Below are 15,420 nucleotides of genomic sequence, written 5' to 3' on the forward strand. Positions count from 1 at the left end.
CGGTTTAGAACAATAGAAACCGGTTTATTTCGGCGCAGGATAAACGTCGCCGCCCGCCGCCGGCCGGCCAGCTGTCACTCGTCGAATAAACCGGTTTATTTAGGTTATAGTTAAGTTCTTTAAAACGTTCGCGTTCTTATGAAACTTCGGAGTTAAACCGAAATAAACTGGTACTTACCGCTATTTTATAAACCGGTTCCGAGCCTCTCTGTTTAGAGCCTGTCTCGCCACTCATTGGGTAAGTTCCACTAAACGTCCGCAGCGACCGTGACGCCCGCAATATCGTTCCACCTAAAGCCCGCGGTCGTCGACCGCGTCCCGCTCACGCCCAGAATATAGATGGGTCAAAGTGGGCATGACAGATGACAGATGAGCGAGATGTCGTCAGAACTTGACGAACTTTCCGAGTCATTATTTCTCATGCATTTTGCCATAAACGCAACCATAAATTCACGGGAATCAATGTTGAATTAAAATTTACTCCAATCTAGTTATGCGAAATACTGGCTCTCACAGAACATTTTTTTTCGATTGGATGGCAAACGAGCAAGTGGGTCTCCTGATGGTAAGAGAAACACCAGGGGTATTGCATATGCATTGCTTTCACCGGCTGTCTTACTCTCCACGCCGAAACAACAGTGCAAGCACTGCTGCTTCACGGCAGGATTAGCGAGCAAGATGGTGGTAGCAATCCGGGCGGACCTTGCACAAGGTCCTACCACCTTCAAAACCTTACCATGCCGCCATATTGCGAGCATACGGCGCTCAAGATATGCGTTCCACTTAACGTTCGCCCACAACGCCCGCGGTCTTTTTCGTCAATGGAACGGCAATTTCAGCAGTCGTGGGTGTTGCGGACTTTAGGTGGAACGTGGCCATTGATATGATAAATTTTATGTGACAGTTACATGTGACGTCTCTGTTTATTCGGATAGAGCAAACAGAGATGGCACCGCAGATGTCTGTCACAAAATTTATCAGTGACCCGTGAAAGGGCCTTGGGGCCCTCAAGCTCAGGGGCCCCTCGGACTCCCAAACTATAAATGACAAATCCCTATCCCTACTAATATTATAAATGCGAAAGTAACTCTGTCTGTCTGTCTGTCTGTTACGCTTTCACGTCGAAACCACTGAACCGATTTTGATGAAATTTGGTATATAGGTATTTAGAACCCCAAGGATCAATATAGGATACCTTTTATTCCGGTAGAGGGCGCCACCGCGCGATAACCTAGATCCGCGCAGACGAAGTCGCGGGCTTAAGCTAGTCTGAAATAAAGCCTGAACCTGTGTTCCTCTTTAGCAATCGGTGGAACCCTGTCGCAGGGAGCCTCTGTCGTCGTTATCAAGTTTCTTTTGATAAGTGCGGAAAATGCTGAATGTGACAGGATTCTACCTAAATAGGAGCATGTCAGGCTTTGCGTCGAATTCGGAACACGGTGAATACGGAACAAACGATTTTAAATACCTAGTTTAGTTTGGGCCATACTTTATTTGTTGCCCCAGGGCCTTTGGTTACCCAGCTACGCCACTAAGGCCCTTAGTCCATCTGTTAGATTATCAGAAATTATTGGAGATGTATTTTATTTTAAATAGCCGAATGGATACACTGCGGCGGGCTAAAAATGCCACTGAGTGGATGCCACAGGACGAAAGGCGACGGCGGGGTAGGTCCAGACGACTTGGACGTATTTCTCGACTACTGGCCTCAGGCTGCTTTGAGTAGGGAGGAATGGAGGACCTGGGGGGAGGCCTGTTCCCAGCAATGGGACATCAATCCAGCAGGGCTACTACGAAACTCGAAGTTCGTGTCGTGCGGTCCCTCTCGCTCTCGTATTAAATAGTATAAGTGTCAGAGGGACCGCACGACACGAGTTTCGAGTTTCGTAGTAGCCCGGCTGGCTAGATGAGAATAATTATATTTTTCACTTCTCATGCTTGTAAAGTTTGTATTTATGCTGGATCTAGGCGACATAAAATGTCTTTTTATGCTCTAGTGCATAAAGTAAAATATTCGTCTAAGACCAAGGTAATCGGGTGTCAACAGCCACAAACAAAAAAGTTTCGATATATATATTTTTTATAATTTTATGTAAAACTAAACACACACAAACATCAAGCCTGTATTTCCAAATTGGGTAGGCAGAGCACACAAAGCGTTACCGCTTCGGAGTCACTTTTAGCAATTTTAACGGTACAATAGTGACAGGTTGCTAGCCTGTCGCCTACGGTATAGCTTAACCTATATCCTCAGTAAAACTAAAAATTAATCAATAAAACTAAAAAAATATAATTATATAGCAATCCATAAAAAATAGAAGGTGAACAAGTGAACAATTGTTTCCACTGATACTATTTCATTTCCTCGCAATTAAAGTGAGGGTGTAAACTCGAGCAATTAAACTTATTTTCCGTTGACATGTCTATCCAACCTCGCCGTACCGGCTCGGGTGGCTATATGAACGTCTCGGGTGAAATGACTCGTTTTATGCTCTCGTTGTAGGTACAATCTACTATTTTTGACAAGCTAACAAAAAATGCCAATGTCTGTTTGATAACTTTGCACGTATAAACCGCTGAACCGATTTAGATGAAATTTGGTATACAGATAGTTTCAGTCCTTGGGAAGGACGTAGGATAGTTTTCTCCCGGAAAATTACGAAGTTCCCGCGGGATAGCGATAAACGGATTCGACGCGGACGGAGACGTAGGCAACAACTAGTTCATCGATACTTGCAAATTGACATTTGACCAGTCATTTTAGTGAGCCATAAATTTGGCATTTTGGCGCTAATTTCTCCGAAAATAGCTACTTTTAACCGGCAACACTGGCGACGCTACGTCATTCAGTACCCCGCCCACTGCAGACCAGTGCGGATGTGACAGGCTTCTAGAAAAGAATCGGTATTTTTTGGTGAAGTTTTTTTGTGAAAAAACTGAGACAAAAAAGTACAAGTAAGTACACGAGTGTTTATCTTGATGTCAATTATTGCAGCAGGGCTACTACGAAACTCGAAACTCGAAGTTCGTGTCGTGCGGTCCCTCTGACACTTATACTGTTTAATACGAGAGCGAGAGGGACGGTACGACACGAACTTAGAGTTTCGAGTTTCGTAGTAGCCCTGCAGTGCACAAATCACGTGCTAAAATCTATGGATAATTAAGGTGCAGTAATTATTAACACTAACAACATCATCATCTGGGCACGTGTCACTGCAGGGCACAGGCCTCCAAGAATGAGAGGGCTTTAAATTTCTTCGCTGGAGTGTGCAGGTTTCCTCATGATGTTTTCCTTCGCCGTAATAAGCAATTAAAAAACGGTACACAGAAATTTTCAAAGGTACGCGAAGAGGCGGCCTTATCGCTTCAGAGCGATATCTTCCAGGCAATCTTTACGATAGAAATAAGTAATTATAAATAAATAAATAAATATAACGGGACAATTAACACCGATTAACCTAATCCCAAAGTAAGCTTAGCAAAGCTTGTGTTATGGCTACTAAGCAACGGATAAATATATTTATTTAGATAGATACATACTTAAACACATAGTAAACACCCAAGACCCGAGAACAAACATTCGTATTTTTCATACAAATATCTGCCCCGACACGGGAATCGAACCCGGGACCTCAAGCTTCGTAGTCAGGTTCTCTAACCACTAGGCCATCTGGTCTTCAAAAAAGAAAGAAATATATTTTATCAGGTGGTGCAATTTAGGTTAGAGCTATAACAAAAATACATAAACCTAACCATACATAGGTACATACATACAATACAGTGTGTACAAGTACAGTGTATTAAATACACGTATACAACAAATACATCGATAAACGGCCAAGTGGTTTGAGAACCTGCTGACTACGAAGCTAGAGATCCCGGGTTCGATCACCGGTCGGGGCAGACATTTGTATAAAAAATACGAAAGTTTGTCCGCGAGTCTATGAATTGAATTGTGACCACAACACACGAGCCGAGCGAGCGAAGCGAGCGTGCCGCGGGGCGGCCGGCGAAGTGCCAGAACCGATATGGCGGCGTTTCATGATGTGCCTAGGAATTTCATGATCTGCCTAAACGTCAGTAGACAAATCGTTAAACGGTGAGTTTTGAACGTTATATGGCGGATGTCCTTTAGCCAATTCATGAAAAGGCGCCATTTCACGATATGCCTAGGAATTTCGTGATCTGGCGAGCTTTACGATCGGCCGCCGACATATATAAGTACCAGCAGCACTAGCGACATCTATGTTTCGTCGAGAGACGTCGCATTCTTTGGGAACTAACCGCTCACCCAGACAAGAGATGTCGCTACTAAGCAATCAAATTATGATTGGTTTTTTGGAGTCTTTTTGTATTTTTTATTTCTACTCCAAATTTGTTACTTTTACGGGTATCCCGTGAAACCTTTTCAAAAATAAATTATATTTCTGGTTTTTCTGTGCATCCATGTCTCAGTTTGTATTTTCGATATGGTTTCACGGGATACCCGTAAAAGTAACAAATTTGGAGTTGAAATAAAAAATACAAAAAGACTCCAAAAAACCAATCATAAAATCCTGCTGTCATTACAGGTAGTCATTCACGATGACGCGTGCCGTGGCTCTTATTACAATGTCATTAATGGCTAATTTTGACAAAATCACGCGTCTTCGTGGATGGCAATGTATACACAATGTTGTGGCTGCGTGTGTCATTCACTTCAACTCTCGTGGCAATACCTTACTTCTACCAGCGCTTTTAATTTAATTAAAACAGTTTGCACTAAGAATTGAATGTTTATTGCCTTTTATAGGGATACTAATTACGAGTAATGGACAACGGACGTTTCTCGAATGTCCTTCTGCACGCGATATCTGTCCTTTGTTTATTGGGCCTCGCGACAAGGACAGAACGAGTCGTAAAATATACAAGGCCACACTCAAATCGATTGTAGTTTGGGCTGGGCTCTGTCACTGTCAATACATTAGTATGATACAGTCGATTTCATCAGATATTTCTGATCAAATTTTTGCTCACAAGTTTATGAACTCGACTGTACCATCCAATATATCTCGGCCTGCAAGACACAGGTCTCCTCTCGACGTGAGAGAGCTGAAACCGCACAACTTTGCAAACTAAACACACCCCACAGAATTTCTATCTCTAAGACAACTATTATATCTCTAAACATTTATCAATACACAGGAAAATGAATAAAAAAAGAACTCTGGTCATATTTTTAATAAGTTGCGGAATAAAAGTAGCTCAGCTATGCGAGTAGAATCGAACCTTGCAGTGCCCACACGGTCCCAGTGCGGATTGGGAACATCACACACACCGTTGAATTGCTTCGCAGGTGTGCAGGTTTCCTCACGATGTTTTCCTTCGTAGAGCTCGTGGTAAATTTCAAATGAAATTCCGCACATGAATTTCGACAAACACAGAGGTGCGAGCCGGGGTTTGAACCCGCGATCCTCTGCTTGAGAGGCCATAGGTCAAACCACTCGGCCACCACGACGTTTTACACACGTCCAGTAATCATCATCATCATCATCATGTCAGCCGAAAGACGTCCACTGCTGGACATAGGCCTCCCCCAAGGCTCTCCACTCAGACCGGTCTTGTGCTTTCCGCATCCACCGCGATCCCGCGATCTTAACCAAGTCGTCGCTCCATCTTGTTGGAGGCCTACCGACAGCTCGTCTCCCGGTCCGCGGACGCCAAGACGAGCAGACGACAACCGACGACGACGAGGACGAGGACGTCCAGTAGGTAATATTCATAGCAATTAAGGAAAATTCCCATATTTCTGAACGAAAACTTGCATAATTTTCCCACGAAAGTTCCCGAAAACGTTTTAGATCTTTCCTGTATTTTCGACAATGAACTCCCAGAGTACGTACTTTACTATAATGAACACTGTCACTTGTAGTTACTTTGGTAGCTACTTAGATTAGTGGGTGGACTTGGCGCCTTGTTGTCGCCTCTCTTGTATCGATTCGATGACGTCGCATAGACATATTACAGAAACTCATGAATAACAAAGATATTAACGTCTGAAGTTCGTCGTAGACAGCAGCCCTGGGGCAAAAAATAAGCTAGGGCCCCAAGTAAAAACTAAACTAAACTAAAATAGTTTGTTCTTTATTCATTGTGTTCTGAATTCGACGTACTCCACATTTTTCACTTATAGTTTAATTAGTGTCAAATGTCAAAATTGAAGTGAAGTTAAATGAGAGGGCAAGATAAATACAGAACAGAACCTGACTACGAAGCTTGAGATCCCGGGTTCGTTTCCCGGCCGGGGCAGATAGTTGTATAAATAATACGAATGTTTGTTCTCGGGTCTTGGATGATTAATATTATGTATTTATCTACCTAGTTGCCTAGTATCCATAGTACAAGCTTTGCTTAGTTTGGGACTAGGTCAAATGTAATCAAGTGTACCATGATATTAAAAAAATACGAACTTCTACGATAAAATACGATGGTAAATCGATAATGCATCATATCTGTAATGCGACAGGTATTATGCGGTCGTTTTAGCGAGGTGCGATATAGGAGGTAGTCTAGCATGTTTTTCTTGTTACAGGTCTTGCCCGTTCCGGAATATAATCTGTTTGCGTCCCGTGGGAATTTCGTTTTTAATCGAAATAAAATGCTGTGCTTATCAGGCATACCAGTTCTCTAAAAGAAAGTTCTTTTATTGATTAGATCCAAATACTACCTTGTACAGTCATACAAGTAATAAAAAAATTACAACGAAGATGCAGATGACACTATAAATGAAGAAAATTAAGATATAACTGAAACAGAAGTCACTGTACCTACTAGATAAGATGCATATGCTGCTATGATAAAAAAAAATTGTGCTTGAAACTGAAGTAGTATAGCTTACTAGATAAGATACAAACGACGCTATGCATGAAGAAGATAAAGCTATAGTCGAAACTGAAGTAACTATAGCCTACAAGTGTCACGTGTGCGGAGAATGTTTCGAACAACCAGCCCTGCTACAGCATTTTGAGAAATGTTCTCCAGGTGCCAGGAAATTAACTCTATATTGCGTCTGCGGCTTCATTTTTCCTAACAAACATGACGTCTATCATTACGAGATGCACCGCCATTTTGAAAAGTATAATGTTGATGATATCGTGCACGAATATGACAAAGATGTGGCTGAAGTAATGTCTAATGGTGAGAACGAAGAGGAAAACAAATTGTGTAACACAAAGGAAGTGTTGAGAACTGTGGATGAACTTTTTGTTGAAAGTCCAGTGAAAGAACAGAGTATGAGTGTAAATGAAACAGAGGATATGGAACAATTACAAACTTGGACCGTATTGGGAGAGGTTGAGTCTAAAATAGACAGTGAAGAAGAACTAATAAAGAACAAACTAGTTTCTGAAATAACTGAAACTGAAAAAAATTCTAGTGATGATAACAATAAAGCTCCAAAAGTAACAAGCGAAGCTACTGCAGAAATTAATTGCTTGACTGAAAAATTTAAGGATCAAAGGTCTGATTTGAATAATGAACCACAGGACGTAATTAGTGAAGTAAGTCATATACAAAATGAAAGAGATTATAACAAAAATTATTAATGGAAGATGAAATAATTGAATATAATACTTCAAAAATGGAAGAATCAGTAAACAGTGAAAAGTGTCACATTGAAATTAACGAAGAAACGAAAAATGAAAGTTGTAACGCTTGTGACGAAAAAGATTCCGGTATCGTTCTATTAGAGCCTATTGAACCCGCTGAAGAAACAGTAAATACAGGAAACAGAAAAGAAGTATCGAAACATGATCTTTCAAAATCAAGCGTGCCTATAACTGATCTTATTTCGAATGACCTTAAAAAAGTTGATCAAACAAAAAATAATACAAAAAATGCCAGTTTAGAATCATATTGTATAACAGAAGATAATAATATAACGCCAGAATCTAATAGCGAGCTTTTTCCTGAATTAGAATTGGAAATAGTCTGTGGAAAAAATGATACAAGTAACGAAGATAATCATGATATAGCGAATAATGTAGAAGATGATAAAATGTATAATAATACGCTGACAATCGCTGAAAAAGAAATAAATGGTGACGCGGACACAGCGATCCAAGCCGAGTCGTCAGGTATGTCCTTGGTATGCTTTACTAGTAATGAACCAGAGGCCTTACTGTCTAACACACTTGAAAATGCAATCGTTTTCACCACATGTTTCTGTCATACGGTGTAAGATGAGGTTAGAAAGAGATGGTGTATGCAATCGCAAACGTCAGCGAGTTAAGCAGCGTTTCCACTAGAGATGTCCGAGGATGTGTTCCGAGGAATATGTTTTTCATTAACCAATAGAAACGCTTCATTTACCTCGCCTAGCTCCGCTCAGCTGTTTCCATCAGAGATGTGCTGTGCTAGGATGTGTAAATGAAGCGTATCTATAGGTTAATGAAAACACATGGCTCGCAACACATCCTCGCACATTATTATGCTATATATGATACTAGATTTTGCCCGCGGCTTCGCTCGCGTTAAATTCGGGGTAACATAGATATACTTTCTACAATCCTTTTTTTCCTGTTTTGATTATGTTTCGGAGCATTATGTGGAAGACACAGACAGCCGTTGTTTTAGACAGATGGTGCTGGTGATGGTGATGGTGGTATTGGAACTAAAAAATCGACCTCGATCATACATAATAATACCTCGTTGAGTTTCTTGCCGGAGTCTTCTCAACAGAGGTTTTTCGAATCGGTGGTAGATTTTTTTTACATTCATAAGTGCTTGTTATAGCCTAAATCGAATAAAGATATTTTGACTTTGACTTTGACTTTGAATAATCATAATTCATACAAACTTTGAACTCTTGTTTCACATATTATAATTCAGGGGTAGAATTCCAGAAAACGTTAAAGTACCTATGTGTTTCTTTTGCCCGCGACTTCGTACACGATATTGGATTATCATCAGTGGGACCACCACATCACCATCATCATACTAACACACTAACTATAGCATTATGTAACTGTAACATTTGGTATATATGCTAAGGGAACTTTCTACGATGCACACATAACACACACACTTTCCTATTTAATTAAAGATTTTATTTAATATATCTGTCTACGCTTCCAGCCCTGCACGGTGGAGGACCTTGTAGAGTTGATGACAACATGCCGAAGTAAGTTCCATATTGTATTCTTTAAAATATCTCCTGGCCTTCGATTCCATTGTTACTAGGGTTGCCATACTCATACTCATACTCATTTATTGGTAATATCATTATTATTGTCATGTCATATAAAAAAATTAAAAGTCCTGACATCACCCTATAAGTTCTGACATTTCTTGTAACAGAGATTTGACGTAGGTTGAACAGCACGTTGTGGCGCTGCGCTATGTTAGGCACATCCATACATTAAGCACATATGTACGACACATCCATTTTGACACGAAAATTATCCAAACTTTTTTGTGAACTTGCTGATTCTTGCAACTTAGTTTACTGAAATGACAAAATAAGTCTAAATTTGCACTTTGTAACTAAGTGTTTTGTGAAAATGATATAAATTACGATTAACAGTTTGACACTATATTCATGTTTTTGATATATTTACTAGTTGATTTTTTAGGCCAAAACAACAAATGAATGATAATTATAACTTCTTGCGTTAAAGTGTGCAACGTTTTGGTCTTCACGCTTTGCTTAAAAATTGAAACCAAATAACAAAATTAGAATTTATCATTTCACTCATAAAAAACGATGTAATTAATGTATCAGGAATTTTTTTTTCAATGAGTTCAGTTCAAAAATTCCAGACACTTGATAAGGCCGGCCGTAATCCTGACAAACGCTCAAAAATCCGGACATGTCCGGACAAATCCTGACGTTTGGCAACCCTAACTTGATACGGGCTGTTGCGGAGGCGTGTGAATCAACTAATTACACTAATCTACTATTCTTTACTAGTTGTTTAACATACACCAGTTGCTTAAATTGCTATTGTGATTGCAAAAGTAAATAAACATAATTTAATGATTTTAGCTCGAGTACGTCCGAGAAAGTTGCAAGAAAAAGCAAAAAACGTTTCAAAAAACGTAAAAAAGGAAGAAATGTTAATGACACAGAAAATGCAACAGTTAAATTACGTATGGAAGCGTATAATGTTGATAGTTATTACGCTGCGGATAAAGTTGATAAAGCTGTTGAAAATTTTAACGAAACATTCGTAAAAACTGAAAGAAATAAACCAAATATGAGCATGGTTGATACTAAAGACACTCAAAAAGCTTTTAGATGCTCAAGTATATCTAACGGCGATGCAAATGAAAAAGTTGTCCAATCACTGGGAAAAGAAACGATTGATCATGCAGAAATGTCAAAAAACGATGATGATATAGCTAAATCAAACCAAGTTCACGCTGATTGTGACAACACTGATTCTCACAGAGAAAATAATAAAATCAGAGATCAAATTTTTGTTAAAAATTCTGTAGAAGCGGGTAAAGAAAGTAACAATAAGGAAAAATATTTAAGCGCTGTCGAATATGTTCATAAAATTGTCAGTGAAAGTGAAAGAAATGAAATAATTATGAACATGGTTAATGTTCAAGATACTGAAAAATCTTTTACATGCCCAAGTGCAAGTAACAAAAATGCAAGCGGAAAAGTTGTTGAATCGCTAGAAAATAAACCAATTAAGTATAAAGAAGCCATCACAGAGATTACTCCAGCTGTCGGAAAAAAACCCGATTTACTTAATATTTCTGAAACCTATATCAAAGTTGATAATAAAAGTGACCTTGCGAACAATGACAACCATTTAGTTTTTGACACTTCAACAAGGAATGTAACAATTGAAGATAATGTAGCTAAAACAAACCCCGTCCATATTCAGTGTGATATTATCGACTTAAATAATGAAAATGATAAACCTATTGCACAGTCATCTGCCTTACTTATTGCAGCACAAAATATCAATAAATGGGACACAGACGAAAATACAGTTCTTACCGACGAAGATATTAATGATCGTGCTGCGGAAACTGACAGAGATGATAAAATTATCATTATTAATGCATTATTGCAAGATTCTGAAAAATCTATTACATGCTCAAGTGCAAGTAACGAAGATGCAAATGGAATAGTTACTAAATCACTCGAAAATAAAACAATTGAGAATGAAAAAACATCAAACGCTGAAATGAAAATAACGATTAAGCCTAGCACTGAAGAAAAGCTTAATTTAATTGATATTTCTGAACCACATACAAAAACTGTCAATAAAATGAATCATGCAAACAATGAAACTGATCTCTTAACAGAAGATACAATACATGAAGATAATAAAAATAACATCGGTGAGCCTTCATCTAGAAAAAAATGCGGGGGGGATAAAACAGCGATGATTATTAAATACGAACTAGAGAATAGTATGATAAATAGTATAAATAAAACATTTGTAACTACAATTAATGATCAACACCTTGAAAACACTATTGTAAGTGCAAGGAATAAAAAGGATAAAGGGAGTTGGGCTGATCGGGAAAATGATAAAAGCGAAGAACCAATTTCTATTAAAATGTCCATTGATGCACATAATATTAACAATACTGTTGAAATCGAACAAATTGTAGTTGAAGCACCAATCATTATAGAAAATAGAAAGGAAAATACAATTCTCGACGTTCTTGAAGAAACAAATTATGCTAGCGTAGAAAAAAAAGAAAATCAAACATTAAATGGCATGACTCATGATGAAGACGTCAAAACAACTACTGTAACACTTACTGGTGTAAGTTTATGTAACGAAAGAGAAAGTATAAATATAGAAGTCGTTACATCATTGGAAGAGAAAAAAAATAAAAATGAAGATAAATCGGAAAACGAAGCAAAACAAACTGGTACTTCGGAACTAACCACTACAATCAAAAACAAAAATTACAAAAGAGACAAAGAAAACGATCCTGAGTTACTCGAATTCGAAAGTAATAAAAAAGTTATGAATGAGGAAGATTTAAAAGTTGAACAAAATGTCCAAGAGAATACTGAAAATAAAGCTACTGAGTCTACTGTAGTGTATTATGAAATTACAGAACAAATGTTGATTGTGGAGACACACATAATTGAAACAACAGAACCGGAGGAAAAAGTGAGTAAACGAAGCGTAAGCTGTATTAAAGATAAAATTGAGCCTAACATAGAAAGCGGAAGAAATTATATAGATAAAACCACAACTAATAATCTAGATGCTGAAACATCTGTTGGAAATTCAAGTACAGTCAACGCAGAGTATAATTTAAAACAAGAGGTAACTGAATCAAAAGATACTGAAGTGAATGATCATCACAAGTCGCCAAACAGATCAACAGAAAATATTAATGAAACGGTTGACGACTTTTCCCAGTTAAAGGGGAATCGAGAAGAGTCCAAAGTAACTAATGTTCAAACAAACATGAAGGAAATAAGCAAAAAAGATGATTTAAACAAGGAAAATGACCTTGTGAATACTGACAATAAAACAAATACAAATCACCTAACATCTAATGTCACAGCGCATACGGACGAAAAATGTCAACAATTGATAACTAAACACGCTCTAGAAACTGAAAAAGTTGTTGAAAGTCCTAATAAAGCCAAAGAAGTTACTGAACTAGAAAAGAACACAATTAACAATGATGAAACGAGTGAGGAATCGAAGAATGCAGAAAAATCAACAAATACGGCTGAAGAGGATACTATTGAATTTGTACACGAAAAAGATGCAAAAATAACCAATAAAATTTGTAATAAGAACAATCAAGAAGTATCAGACGTTAACTCTACTGGAGGTGAAACGGTAGATAATAAAATTGCAATTATCAAAGAAATAAAGAGAGATGTGAACAATGAAGAGGTAGACATAAATTTGATAACGGAATCAATTAAACAAAATAAGCGACGTCGAAAGAAAAAGCGCAAGAAATACATTACGATTAAGAATGTACTTTATGCTCTTGGTATAATAAGCATTATTTTAATGTTTTTATTCTTGGTTTACAAAGTGTATCAAAAACCTTGTACAATTCTTAGGACAATTCATCATCACTATGAGATATCGATCTCGAATATGTATACTTATTTTTGAAATAAGTAGACTGACACCGCGTCCAATTTTATGCCAGTGTTTAAGGGGATCCCAAGCCCCAATGACCTTCGATCTGAATTCCTTAGTTTCCTAATGTTTTTTGTAGCTTATTATATTAACAACAACGGCTTTAAGCAATATAGTATCCCATATTTACTTCAAAGTTGTCTTCGAGATATCTGGTAACAAAGTTGAAAAATTTTAGGCCAAGACAACTGGTTTTCAAATGAAAACCCTCGAGACGTTTTAAGAGACGTCAAAGACGAACCCAAATATGTAGATTTCGTATATACATATGTTAGATCTTTCACGGAATAAGTCTTTTTTTAGACATTGTTTAAAAAAAACATACAAAATTAAGTATTCATTTTTCCAAAATCAAATAAAAGATTGAAGAACCGATAGCCGTTTGAATTATAATTCTATCTGTAGTGCAAAAGTAGGAGATACGATTCAAAACTTGTTAAAAATAGATGAAAACCTCGGGTAGCCCCTTAAAAAGTTGACGTTTGCTTAGACATTATCTCCTCAATGTGTACGAGTAAAGGCCAGTTGGTTCCCTCCTTTTTTTTTACAAGCTTTTATTTAGTTTTACCTGTCCCGTTGTCTGTGTGTCTGTAATCAAATCTTGCAAGTTAATTTGACCAACTTCCAGTAGTTGGATTGACTTAAAATTTGGTATACTTATGCACAGACTTATGTAAATTGCGTGACAATACAATGATCTGGTAGTGACATCCTGGTGGTCCAGCCAATCGAACAGTTAATGACATCGCCTTGAAACTTGGTGACAATACAAGTACAGTCAACAAAAAAAAGCTTGTATTAAAAATGTTTTTTTTTTTACCAAAAACTTATTACTGCTGCCATTCTGTTGTGACTTGTGAGTTCGTGGTGTGTAGAGAAAGCAGCCGTAGTTTTATATTTATAGTTTATTTCAAGTTAGTTATAAGACTAAGGTTTTGCTTTGCGCATTTTGAAAGCATTCTAAGTTACGGTTTGGAGGTTTGGGGGAGCAGTGTTCATATAAAAACAAATTCTTGTTCTGCAAAAGAAGGCACTTACAATTATATTGAGCACTGTCCTGTAAAACATAATAGTACATTGTGTCTTAAGGGCGGTAAATAAGGAATTACGAACGAGAGTCTATTATAAGCCCGACGTCGAAGACTGAGGGCTTTAATACGATGTTCGTAATTTTAGTACCGCCCGTGCGACAAACAATGTTTTTTATCACATTTGCGAGTAAAATTGTATTTTTAAAAGAACCTAACATTTTTCAAAAAATGCCGGTACCGCTAACTGCGCTCTTGCAGCGCGAGCTCCCCGCCGCCCTCCCGCCTTGGGGTTGCAACCAAGGTAGTCTGCATGTTACGACACTGTTACGAGCAAGTGTGATGAAAAATAATGAACGTCATTGCACTATATCTATCTACTCTAATCGTGTATGTGTATTTTTTTTTTATTTATTTATTGTTATTTTAAAATTTTGTTGTATCTGTGTCTCTTTGTGAATGTGGATAAATGTCTTCTGTCTTTTTTTGTTTCTACTAGATAAGCATTTTTATTTTAAAAATAATAAGCCTGTGAAATAGTATGTATATATTACTACCCAGCTGTAAAAAAAATAAAAATTGAAAAAGGAATATCGATTACAATGGGTTAAGATTTTTTTTTTTAAATAACGACATCAATCAATGCAATAATTTGAATGAATACACAAAAAAATAAAGTTATATTTGCTAAGCAGACCATTTTACCCCTTAAAGGAATATTTTGACAGGATTATAATTGATATTTGCTATTTAGATTGTGATTACCAATTTTTCCTGTACTCGAATATGAATATCTGATAGGTTACCAATTGTTTATGTTTAATTTATTTTAATTTTAAGTCCCATACTAATATTTAATATCATTTCCTGGTTAATTCATTCATTTAATTATTATTGTCGTGATCATTGACGAATTAAGTTTATATTGTAAATTTAAATATTATTATTATTAAAATTTTGCGTGCTACCACGTGGCCGAATTTGCATTCATGTAATTTGCACTACTAACATGAAAATTTGTACCAACTGTACCTAAATGTTTTAGCAAAATAAATACTTAAAATGTATTGGCGATACTTTCTCTTTAGATATGTCTCGTACTATACGTATGCTATATTTGGTTCGGATATACACAAATGTCAATTGCTTAAATTAATATTGAAATTCCTTTTTTACTATCTAAACATTTACATTTCTGTACCTATTGATAAACACTTTAGTCTATGTACCTAGTTTATATTATAATGATATGATAGTAG

At 37.2% G+C, this 15,420-nt stretch overlaps 1 protein-coding gene across 1 annotated transcript; it reads left to right on the forward strand.

The window, feature by feature from the left end:
- Positions 1-2,868: 2,868 nt before the first annotated feature.
- On the forward strand, positions 2,869-13,324 carry LOC141444572 (uncharacterized). Its single transcript, XM_074110137.1, has 4 exons — positions 2,869-2,955; positions 6,572-8,114; positions 9,115-9,160; positions 10,025-13,324. Exons 2-4 carry the CDS (start codon positions 7,583-7,585, stop codon positions 13,104-13,106), a joined length of 3,660 nt encoding a protein of 1,219 aa, XP_073966238.1. The 5' UTR covers positions 2,869-2,955; positions 6,572-7,582; the 3' UTR covers positions 13,107-13,324.
- The last annotated feature ends 2,096 nt before the right edge of the window (positions 13,325-15,420 follow it).

This window comes from Choristoneura fumiferana, chromosome 30 (assembly GCF_025370935.1).
Source record: "Choristoneura fumiferana chromosome 30, NRCan_CFum_1, whole genome shotgun sequence".
NCBI classification, from domain to species: Eukaryota; Metazoa; Arthropoda; class Insecta; order Lepidoptera; family Tortricidae; genus Choristoneura; species Choristoneura fumiferana.